Genomic DNA, 12,617 nt, shown 5'->3' on the forward strand with positions numbered 1-12,617 from the left:
GTGTGTGGATTTAGGGTACCTTTAAAAATTCAGTAATTGTCTTCTGGAAAAAGTGGCTCCAAAACATTTGACTGTTCAATGAAATGTCAGTCAATTAGAAAAGTAGAAAATAATGGTATAAGTATGAGGTTTTTACTAAAAAATGTAACTATTTTTGTTAATTGATTTCATGAACTCTTCGTTTTCTGGTGGTTTGGCAATTTCCTTTTCACTACTGTGTATTTTCATTAGTTTTATTTTTGCAATTTACTATTTTAAAAAGTGATTGTGAGAATCAAACTCGTAATATCGTGCATGTTATAAAATACAATTTTTCAGACTGCCATTAAGAGTTACTTATAAAATATCTTACAACATGTATGCATCTTAAACTGTACACAGGAGTATTCAACAACATCAGCTCAAATAAACTTATTTAAAATTTACTAATGCTCATTCTTTTCTAATTTCAAGAGTTTACACTTCAAATCGTCACTACAGCTGACGATTGATTATGAAGCTTGTTCATCGTAAAATCCTTTTGTTTGCTGGCGAGAGGGGAGTTTGAGCTCAGGTAGGTCTTGAGAGCTCCTCCTTATTTAGGGCTTATGACAAATTAGAAATTACTATATAGAGATATTTATCTGCTGGTTAAGAGCTCGACTATAGTGCCAATTTGTATTGATCACTTCGCTTATGATTCATGTCTGTGGATTATGGATTAAAGTTAGCACAGAAAAAACAATTAAAACGCCACACAGAAACGACAACTGGCCTGTTAAGTACTTGAACCAGTGAAATTCTTGCTGAGAGGCAACAGTGCTAACCACTGGGCTGCAGAGCCACCCTATAAAAGAGGAGAAGGGGTAGAAAGGGAGGATTCTTCAAGGTGAAGATAATTGAAGAAATTCTGGTTATTTATAAGGAGTTAGGAATCATCTGATTCTCATTAATCATGCATTAGTTAATACGGGACCAGCAGTGATCAATTATAAGTACATGCGCTTCTCTAAATTTTTTCATAAACAAACTTCACTTAATAGCATTATATTTTTCATATAAACATCTTCATGAAACCCCATTTTACCTGGGAAAAAAATCAAACACGAATGTCTATACAATCATCTAATATTTTCTACGTGTAGATCATTTACTCTTCTAACAACTTTACTCAGCCTTGTGGCATCTTAAACAATTATCTGTGGAAAATAAAGGTTAGGAAATTTATGATGCAAACAAATCTCAATATGAGAGCAAAGAAATGTTAATTAAAAGTGGTTATGACTTCAGCACAATATTTGGCATGATCTGAAGCCACTGGACACCTTTTTTATTTTCACTTCAAGAGTTCACACTTAGATATTGCTTGACAACTGTAAGCAGGTTTGGCATGCTGTCTCGGGAGAGAACCCTGAGCTCGGAGATAGTTGAGCCCAGGGCTCCCGCCAGGTCCATAGAGCATGTGAGGGGAGTACGAGATCAGGTGGTTCTCGAGAGCTCCCCTTTTTTGTAAAGGAGAAAGGGGGTGGTAGGGGGGTTTCTTCGGAAAACGAAGATAAGGGAGTAATATCTAGCTAGGCTACTTATAGTGAGTTAGGATAGATCTGATTGGCTAACTAATGAATGTAGATAGGTGGCCAGCTGCAGTCAATTATATCACGTGCTCCTCTCGAAATTAGTTTAAAAACTTCACTTAAATCAGCACACTTGTTTTTCTATTTTAGATCTCACTTTCACAACTATCAGATGATATTGTCCAATCCTGCAATTATAACATGGTAGATTTTGTAAATCGTTATGTTAAACTGTCAATAAATTTACAAAACTTGCCATGAAGCACAGCACCTTGATTTACTAAACTCAATAAATCTAGAGTTAAAGTAAAATGCCTACAATATTTAGTTCTGTGATTAGTAGTGTGTCTAGATCAGGGGTGCTCAACCCTGTTCCTGGAGATCTACCTTCCTGTACATTTTAGCTCCTACCCTGATCAAACCCATCTGAACCAATTAATTAGGACCTGAAATCCACTTGATAATTACAGACAGGTGTGTTTGATAAGGGTTGCAACTGAAATCTGCAGGAAGGTAGATCTCCAGGAACAGGATTGGCCACCTCTGGTCTAGATCATGGAGAAATTGAAGCACTGTTAAATGCTTTTATTATGTTAGATTTTGAGCTTGTTGCGTAAAGGATGTAATTTTATAATCCTGGGTCAAAGGAAAACACGATTTGCCAATGCAACTTAAGGGATTTTTAAAGATTGAGGGACGTAAAGCCATCCACTGGGTGCCGCCTGGATCAGACTCCTGAGTCAGAAATCTTCGCACCACATGCTCAACTTCCCATCTAAGGGTAGCAACAACCTTAGAGCTAGGGATGGCAGGTGCTTCAGGTTTTACCTGTTTTCTGGGAAATAGGCTTGGGACAAAGCATCTGGCTGTTGGTGCCAGGTCTGCAAGTTAGAATAAACTGAAGCCTCTTAAATACAGGGAACATCAGATCTGCTGACGATCCATTTGCTTTGGCTGTTGTAATTATTCCAGGTTCTTGTGGTTACTAAGAACCTAGAAAGGATGTTAAGCCCCCTGAAGTCAAATGGTGGCGTTCCTCCAAAGCTAATTTTATTGCAAATAATTCCTTACTCATCTGTAACAGACTGCCTTTCACAAATAACATCAGAGGCATCCACCTCTTTGAATCTGAAATTGAGCAGGGTCAAAAGTAAAGTGGTGGTCCTTGCTGCTTCTGGACCCCAGTAAACGTAGACTTCTCCCTTTGTCGGGCTTTCAAAAAGGTGGCAAATGGAGGACGTCACAACAGAAAGGGTTGAGAATATTTAGCTATTAACTCCTCTTGACAGTTCAGCACAGCTTCATGATTCTGGAATGAGGCTTCATGTTGCGTAATCACCTAGCAAAAAAAGTCAACTTAAAATAAGTTATTATGTTCTTCTCGAGTTTCTTCGCAGGTGTTTTTTTGCAATCCATGGACGTGCAACAACTTTAATCATAAGGTAAACACAAAACAAAAGTTTTCATCTGGAGCTCCTTCATGAGAATCGACACTTGTAAACGCTCGGTCCATCAAGCTTGCAGCTCTCAGCACCGCCCACACTCATCACTGTTACCAAGCCAACCAATCACAGAGCTTCCGCTACCCATCATTGCGAAGTGTAGTTACTTTTGTTGAGAGGTGCACGTCAGCAAGGGCTATGAGGCCACATCAGACCATACATATGAGCTTTATGCAGAAGTACAATTTATTCTTGAGCGTTGCTAACACTGTGGGATTTCAGTCACGATTTGGTCATCTGAGACAAATTTGGCAAATACAAAATGATTTTATAAATTCCTAGGCAAAAATCTTGAATCTTAGTAAGGTTGATGTGTTAATTAACAGCCATTTAATGGCTGTTGTGATCAGATATTTCTGGCAGATTCACAAGGTTTCAGACACTTTTCTGTAGTGTGATTCATTGTTGTCCTGCAAAGTTTAGCTCCAACCCCAATTAGACACACCTGGGCTAGTTAATTGAGCTCTTACTAGGGTTTCTAGAATCATCCTTGCAGGTGTTTTGAGGGAAGTTGGAGCTAAAACCTGCAGGACACCAGCCCTCCAGGACAGAGTTTGGGCACCCTTGGTCTAGATCAGGGGTCACCAATCTCGGTCCTGGAGGGCCGGTGTCCCTGCAGGGCTTAGCTCCAACTTGCCTCAACGCACCTGCCTGGATGTTTCAAGTATACCAAGTAAGACCTTGATTAGCTTGTTCAGGTGTGTTTGATTAGGGTTGGAACAAAAATCTGCAGGACACCGGCCCTCCAGGAATAAGTTTAGTGACCGCTGGTCTAAATCAAGGGTGTGCAACCTTGTTCCTAGAGGGCCACTGTCCTATAGAGTTTAGCTTTCTTCTACACACCTGCCTGGAAGTTTCTATTATACATAGAAAGAGCTTGATTAGCCAACCTGATCTCACGAGGAAACATAAATATTTTACATTTGTCAGTTTAGTGGCTAATTCGTACAAATTTGTATGAGTTTAGTCATAGGATAATGTACGATTTTAAAATGGAGGCGTGGCACCCAACCCCAGCCCTAACCCCAACCATCATTGGGTGATGAGCAAATCGAACTAAGTTGTACGAATTAGATCATACAAATTCATACAAACTAGCCACTAAATCAAAATGCTACGAATTGCCGTGAGATTGTGTTGGATTAGCAGGTTCAGGTATTTAATTGGGGTTGGAACTAAATATGCAGGACACCAGCCCTCCAGGACCAAGTTTGGGCACCCCTGCGTCTAGACAAAGCAGTAAAGCTTGAAAACACAATTTCCTCTACAGCTGTTTCAATGGTAACCAGAGGATGTGGTTAGAAACACAGGAAGAACAGAGACAAAACCCAGAACAAAGACCAAAAGGCTAAACTGGATGGACATGATATGTGGTGGGCTTTGATGTAATTCCACACAAAGTTAGTCATTATGGAAAATGTTGATTTGATGATACCCACTGAATCCCATAGTCATTCTTTTATAGAAGTCCATGGGCCACTAAAAAGCTTTTTTCAAAATCTATATTTTTTTGTGTGCAACAGAATAAAGACCTTTACAAACATCACTATTTTGCCCCTGTCAGTTTATTTAATGTTCATTCGGCTGCAGTGTAGATTGTACTGCCGTTTACTTTATTGCATTGTGGTTTAACTGTGTTTATACCTTATTATACTGCAATTTTGCAGTTGTATTGAATATACCACAGATATCATTGTATACAGGCTACTGCTGTTGTACTGTTCAATTCACTGCAGTTTATATTATCCAATTTTGAATTAAAATTCTAATCAGAAAATTACTTGAATCCCAAAAAAATCCCTAAAAAAAGGACAATATATTCTTGGAAGATGAAGAACAAACCCCTTGGAACACAAGTGCAGTACGGTTCTTGCATATTAGACTACAGCAGCACAAGTGCTGTAAAGACGGAGTTTACTTGTTTTTATTCCAGTTTACTGCAACTTTTATTGCTGTTGAACTGTATTGTACTGCATTTGAACTGTGTTTATACTTCATTGTATTGCAATTTTGTGATTGTACTTAATTTTCCTGCAGTTATACTTTTATATACTGCTCTTGTACTGCAGTTGTTTTTGTAAGGGGAAGCTCATAATCACATAAAATATAAACGATTATCAATCGAGGGTGACCTGTGATTTTAATAGTTTTATTTTAAACAAAGTCAAAGGTTTGGGGTCCGTTTTTTTAAGGTATTTTTTCAACAAAATTGTTATGTTCATTAAGGCGGGGTTTATTAAATGAAAAAAAAAATGTAATTCTTATAATTAAAATGTTAAATATTCATTAATTAGACAGTCATTTTTCCATACTGTACCGTCCCTACTATTCTCAAAGAGCTGCAGGTGATGCCGTTGGCCCCTCTTCCGTCTCAGAGCACTGCCCAGTCCTCATACAGCAGTTTCTCCCAACTGCAGCCTGACAGCAGATCACTCCTCTGCATACCGACAGCAAATAATTTAGCACCGGCAATGTGAGGGTATTTCCCTTGTACAGTCAAACTGATCTGCTTCTCTTTTATTTTAACAATTTAATTTGACCATTTATTATTTTCTTGCTGACGGTCACAGATATTTTGGTGACAGTTTCGGAACTTATTATACTGTTTTCAAACAACAATAAATTTAGCTAAATTGACATGCTAACATAAAGCGTAGTGCAAATATAAATACCCCTTTATTAACCATAGGCTTTTAAACAAACAGAAACAGGAGAACGTAATGGCGACCATAATATGCAAATTTATGCATATATTTTGACATAATATATAATTTATGCTAGTTTATGACATAATCTAGCAGAGTTTAGCGCATTTTCATTGAAAATAGTTGACAACAGAGGTAGTTTTAATTGGAATCGTTAATCCAGTCTACAGCTTTTATCACTGTAACAAAGGCCAGCTAGTAAGTGCTGTGCAGGTAAACCTCACTCCTCTGACCTCTAAAAGGCACTGTAGTGACAAACACTAGAGGCCATGTGCAGCGTCCCAATCCGCATACTATCCGTCCTAAATAGTATTTAAAAAAATAATAAGTGTGTCCTAAACCATAGTATGTTGAAAAGAGTATGCCAGAGGTTCCCGGAAAAAAATTAAGTAGAAGCCTTCATGATCGCTGATATTGCCCACAATACATTCGGCATTGGGCATGAATTCGATTAGAGCTACAATGCATGTGAAACATGATGGACGAGCAAGACCAACCGTCAAGTAGAGAGGCTTCAGTAAAGATGTTTGAATGACTGTTAGTCAATATCTAGCCCACTGGAACATATTTAAATCGCATTATGTGTCTTATATTTCATTAGCAACAACAATACTGAACGTATATACGGATACTTTTGGACGTCAAAATGTCTGAATGCAGAATTACCCAAAGACCTGAGGGGATTTCTCTGCATGAAAGACTCATGAACGGCAGATTAACCTGCTGCTGCTTCTCCAATAAGGTAGGAAATTAAATAGGACAGAAATATAGATGATGTGTGGATGATTGACCGAGTTCATAACTAAGCAACACAACGATCTGTTAAAGAGGAAGTAATATGTCCCAAAGCTTGCATACTCTTCTGTTGCACACAAAAGTATAAACATTTCCTTCACAAAAAAGTACACACTTTTAGGACTTAGTATAAGTATGCGAATTGGGGAGCAGCAATGGTCTTTAGTCTCCTTGTTAGAGCAACCGGCTCCCATGCGGAAGGTAGCCGGTCATGCGCATCCCAGCTCAGAGCGGGTTGGGTGGTGTCGAACTGGTGGGGTTACATTACTATAACCATTAATAATTATAATAATTATTAATATCAGAGTTGTATTTGTCGTTGTATTATATCAGTATTTTGTACTGTCTGGAGTCAGCACCTAAGCTTTTCACTCACCATAGCACACGTGCTGCTGATGATGTGATAATAAAAGTGGTTTGATTTGATTTGAGTGATTTCTGAAGGATCATGTGACTCTGAAGACTGGAGTAAGCTTAAAATTCATCATTAAAATCACTGGAATACATGATTAAATTTAATTATAAACTACATTTGAACATTTATTTTATAGTACAGTAACATTTCACAGTTTTACAATTTGTAATGTATTTTTGATTAAATAAATGTGGACTTGGTGAGCAGAAGAAGCTCATTTTAAAACATTTAAAAATCCCCAAACTGACCAGTAGTGTAAACTGCCATGAAAGAATGTATATTTATTATTCGAATATGGTTAGTGTTATAATGTAATGCAGGGAAGTACAGCAACAAAGATCAACACAGAGATAAATAGGCAAATACACCTGAATGAGGAAGAAAGGCCTGTTTAGAGGAATGAATAAATAAATGATATGGTATGATATAGAATAATCACAGTCTGAAGCTGCAGACAGAAACATCAGACTGAGGACAGAAACACACCAGCTCTGAGGTAAGAATAACTCACTTTTACACATAAATACTCTTCTGACATCTGTTCATATTCTTATTAATGATTTACTCTACATTAATGCATGTTTTACTCTAAAATAAATCTGATTGTTTATCTATATGTCTCTTCCTCAGAAATGACTCAAACTCAATACTTCCTCCTGCTGATTGGTGAGTGTGATTGTAGTTTGATTTATGGTTTATGGTTTCATTAGGTTTGACTCTGTTCTGAAAAGCATTAAAGCAAAGTATCTCTTTCACAGCTCTCTGCTCCATATCTGAATGTGTTCAGCGTCAGTATCACTTTATAAATGAGAAGAAGACCTGGACTGAAGCTCAGAGATACTGCAGAGAGAAATACACAGATCTGGCCACTGTTGACAACATGAATGACACGATCCGGCTGAGGAAAAGTGTGAATGATGAACGCATCTGGATTGGTCTTCAGAAGACGAGTGTTTATAAATGGCATTGGTCTTCAGGTGATCCTGCGCTCTATCTGAACTTGTCATCTAGTCCAGCCAACAATAATAATTGTACTTCTAAGATGAGAAATGGACAGTGGTCTGTTGTGCCATGTAATAACAACAATTACTTCATCTGCTACAACAGTGAGTACAAACCCTTACAGTAACATTCTTAAACAATCTTCAAATTGACATTTAAATATGACAACAGTGAACATTCTACATGTTACTTTTATAAGAAAAGCGAAGCAAAAATAAAACCAAATTGTGATCCTAATGTTATTAGTTTAAAGCAGTGGTTTTCAACCCCAGGGGGCTGTGATGGAATTGCAGACGGGCTGCCAGCTGTTATTATTCATTCATTCATTCATTTTCTTGTCGGCTTTGTCCCACTATTAATCCGGGGTCGCCACAGCGGAATAAACCGCCAACTTATCCAGCAAGTTTTTACGCAGCGGATGCCCTTTCAGCCGCAACCCATCTGTGAGAAACATCCACACACACATTCACACACACACTCACACATAACGGACAATTTAGCCTACCCAATTCACCTGTACCGCATGTCTTTGGACATGTGGGGGAAACCGGAGCACCCGTAGGAAACCCATGCGAACGCAGAGAGAACATGCCAGCTGTTATTAATAGAAATGAAATAGATTTACTTCTAAATTTATTTTAAAATGTCATTTACTTTTAAATTTAACATACTTAAAAATGTCCGGTCATAAGTTAAATTAATATGATGATTATATTGTTTAAGTGAGCAACATATATGACATGACTGCTAGAGACTGCATTAGCACCCGGGACAAGATTTGATAAGTAGGATAATACTTATAATCAGGGCTTGAAAATAATTTTTTTGCTCACCAGCCACTGTGGTTAGTAATTGTCCAAAGTTCTAGCCTTTCTGCATTTTCATTCATTCATTCGTTTTATTTTTGCCACAGTGGAATGAACCGTCAACTTATCCAGCACATGTTTTACGCAGTGGATGCCCTTCCAGCTGCAACTCATCACTGGGAAACATCTGAACACACTCATTCACACTCATACACGATGGACAATTTAGCTCACCTAATTTACCTTAAGCACATGTCTTTGGCAGTAAACCGGAGCATGCGGAAGAAACCCACACGAACACGGGAAGAACATGCAAACTCCAATAGAAATGCCAACTGACCCAGCCAATGCTTGAACCAGGGACCTTCTTGTTGTAAAGAGATTGTGCTACCCACACTGCCCCCATGACGCCCATTTTGCATTTTCACCAGCCAAATTTTGTTGAAAACTTGACTTAACCATGCCAAATTACTTCAATTAAAGTCTTTTAACTTGATGTAATTTATTTAAAACCCCTCTGCTTACCCAAATTAGAACAAAGTATAGTAGCTGTCTTTGATCTACTATATGCAGCATATTAATTATGTCTAATAAAGCATAGTTAAGGACAATTTTGACTATTGACATGATATATTGGCCAATATAAACAGCTCAGGCTCACTCTGATTATGTACCCCTATATACATTTTTTAAGAGCACCAAATACATGCCACAAGCTATGTTTTTTAGCAGTTTTTGTTTTTATGAATTTACTAGAGGCTGCTGTGTATGCTTTTTCAGATCTCAAATGTCTTCTGTGCATTCACGCCTGCTGTTCTCACGTAAATCTACCAGAGGCCACTTGACTGGCTGACTGACTGACCAACCCGATTCCCCCAACCAACGCCTTTGCCTAAACCCAACCAATAGTGTTTTGAAAAGCACCGCTTGTCAAGCACCCACTCACTTCCCTAAAGCACTTCCCTACGTTTTCAGATTTTACGACATTATCAGCCTATTTTTTACTTGTTTATTTAATTTTTGACTTCTGTTTTTGTCTTACCTTCTTTCTGGAATCGTTCTTCCCCTGAACTCCAACCTTGTTGTTGTGATCAACTCAGCTCTCTGTCTCAAATCATTCCTCTCTCCATTGCAAATGTTGTAATGATCCCCTTTTCAGTGTGGAGTTTGCATGTTCTCCCCATGTTGTCATGGATTTCCTCTGGATTCCCTGGTTTCCCCCACAGTTTAAACACATGCGTTATAGGTGAATTGGATTAAGTAAAATAGCCGTAGCGTATGAGTGTGTGTGTAAATGAGTGTATATGGGTGTTTCCCAGTACTGGGTTGCAGCCGGAGGGGCATCCATTGTGCAAAAACATATGCTGGAACAGTCCGCGGTTCATTCCGTTGTGGTAACCTCTGATAAATACGGGACTAAGCTAAAGAAAATGAATGAATAATATTTAATTTGGCCAACTTTTTTTAAATCAGTAAAATTATGAAAATGTCTGACATTTGCAACCAAAGCAACCAAAAAATTGCCAAAAATTATCATTTAAATTAATAAATATAACTTGAAGGTGGACCATGAAAACATGTCTTTGGTTTAGGGAGCCAAAAGTTTAAAAAGGCTGAGAACTGCTGGTTTAAAGGACTTAAAATGTTAAATATAAAAAAATATGAATATTTTTTGTTAATATAAACATTGCTGATGCTCTCACTGCTGCATCTGTTCACATTTCAACCATAAAGCAGTAGAAGAATAAGTAGATAAAATAATGTTTTCCATTGGATTTTTAAAAGTGAGCAGAGGATTCGTGTTTGTCAATCAGACGATGAACTGGACAGCTGCTCAGAGTTACTGCAGACAGAATCACACTGACCTGGTCACTGTGAGGAACCAGAATGAGAATCAACAGCTGGAGAAGTTCATTAATGACAGAAACTTTTCTAGATCTTCAGTCTGGATCGGTCTGTTCAGAGACACATGGCAGTGGTCAGATCAGAGCAACTCCTCATTCAGATACTGGGATACTGGTAAACCAAATAATTCTGGAGGTAATGAAAGCTGCACAGTGATTGGTCAGAATTCTCAGAGAGGATGGGAAGAAGTCTCTTGTGACCGCCAGTATCCTTTTGTGTGTCATGAAGGTGAGCAGATCCTCCAATCACACTTAATCCATCATCAGCTGCAGATCTCTTAAAGTTGACTCTAAGGCTGCATTTACACTGCAGATCTTGATGGTCAATTCCGATTTTGTGACTGTATCTGACTTTTTTGATGACCTGCTTACATCATCTTTTAAAAGTGAATCGTATCCGTTTGTCTGCATTTACACAGCACACGGCAAAGACACAATGACCAGGGAAAAAAAGGGCATGCGCTTACTAACAGCTGATAATAAGAGTGCTCTTTTCTCTATTCCTGTATGTAGTCTGTTCACAGCTTTTGACAAGCTGTTTTACTATAATTTATGACAGAAAGTTTCTCATTTGTCCATCTTCTTTTGGTATATAGGCTTTTTAAAAAACCTTTAGGCATCTTGATATAATGTCCATGGCGGGATTTATGCTTGTGATGTAGCTATGCACTGGCGGAGATTGCGCTCTCTCGCTCTCATTAACATGCTTAAATACCTGTGCTACATGACAATATAAAAGCTGTTTAAGTCCTTGTGTATGAGGTTTAAGGTTTGAGACTTTGCTGAAGTCTGTTCTGAAAAGAAAGCGTTAGACTTAACGTCTTTCACTATGGTTTTTAATGACGCGTGACTCGCATTGACAGGAGAAAATCCGATCTGTCTGCTTACACTGCAGACACGAGAACACAGGTCCGATTCATATTGGATAAATTTCCAAATATGAACAAGGCCTGAATCTGATTTGAGTAAATCAGAATCCATGCGATTTGTTCCTGCTTACATGTACATGAGCCAAATCCGATCTGTGCCACATGGTAGAAAAAATCGTAATGGAGTCACTTGAACAGTGCAGTGTAAATGCGGCCGAAGTGTCTGACATGTCAAATTCCTCCACAGTGTTTGTTCTGCATGTTGTTGTTGATCAGTCTCTCTCTAGTTTCTGCTTTGTTTTGTGTCCAGATAAACTGATTGTGATCCAGCAGAATCTGTCGTGGTCTGAAGCTCTGAGATACTGCAGACAGAATCATGTGGATCTGGTCTCGGTTCAGTCAGTGGAGATGCAGCGTCGTGTGATGAACGTGGTTAAACTGGCAACTACTGAGGCGGTGTGGTTGGGTTTGCGTTTCTCCCACATTTCGGGCATCTGGTTCTGGGTGAGTGGAGAGACCGTGTGCTATCAGAACTGGGCTCCAGGGAACGGCACATCAGAGGAGGACTGTGAACCCACAGTGAGATCTGGAGCAGTTCAGTCTGAAGGAGATCAGACCTGGATCAGCCGTCCTGAAACTGACAGACTCAACTTCATCTGCAGCAGATATGAGTAAATGAATATAGTATCTGTCATTTAAGATAACAAATGTGTGATCACTTTTTTGTTTTTATCCTCTTTTGTCTGCTTGTTTAAAATACATACTTTTACATATCTTGTAGTTGTTCTATCCTGTAGTTATTAAGTTCATTTTTAATTCAAACATTTTCTTCAGTAAATATTTATTGAGCTGTAAATTTCTCTTTTCAAGTGGGCCTGTTTTGCTGTATTTACATTTGCATTTATTTACACTTCGTATAGCTGTCATAATAGAAAAAATGCTAAATGATTTTTCCTTTTATCTTTATTCTTCCGTTAGCTTAAAAAAATAAATTAATTTGCTTATAATATTTATTGATTGAACTTTGAAGAGATAAAAACTCTTCATGTTCATTTTTTGGTCAAAT

At 38.2% G+C, this 12,617-nt stretch overlaps 1 protein-coding gene across 1 annotated transcript; it reads left to right on the forward strand.

Moving 5' to 3' along the window:
* Positions 1–7,427: 7,427 nt before the first annotated feature.
* Positions 7,428–12,230, forward strand: si:ch211-225k7.5. The gene is made up of 5 exons (NM_001100080.1): positions 7,428–7,466; positions 7,601–7,636; positions 7,729–8,076; positions 10,564–10,911; positions 11,862–12,230. Exons 2-5 carry the CDS (start codon positions 7,603–7,605, stop codon positions 12,224–12,226), a joined length of 1,095 nt encoding a protein of 364 aa, NP_001093550.1. The 5' UTR covers positions 7,428–7,466; positions 7,601–7,602; the 3' UTR covers positions 12,227–12,230.
* The last annotated feature ends 387 nt before the right edge of the window (positions 12,231–12,617 follow it).

This window comes from Danio rerio, chromosome 7 (genome assembly GCF_049306965.1).
Source record: "Danio rerio strain Tuebingen ecotype United States chromosome 7, GRCz12tu, whole genome shotgun sequence".
NCBI lineage: Eukaryota > Metazoa > Chordata > Actinopteri > Cypriniformes > Danionidae > Danio > Danio rerio.

Coding starts and splice junctions, on each gene's coding strand:
- si:ch211-225k7.5 (NM_001100080.1), top strand. CDS start 7,603: ATGACTCAAACTCAATACTTCCTCCTGCTGATTG. Junction 7,637..7,728: donor ATACTTCCTCCTGCTGATTG/GTGAGTGTGATT, acceptor TCTCTTTCACAG/CTCTCTGCTCCATATCTGAA. Junction 8,077..10,563: donor TTACTTCATCTGCTACAACA/GTGAGTACAAAC, acceptor GATTTTTAAAAG/TGAGCAGAGGATTCGTGTTT.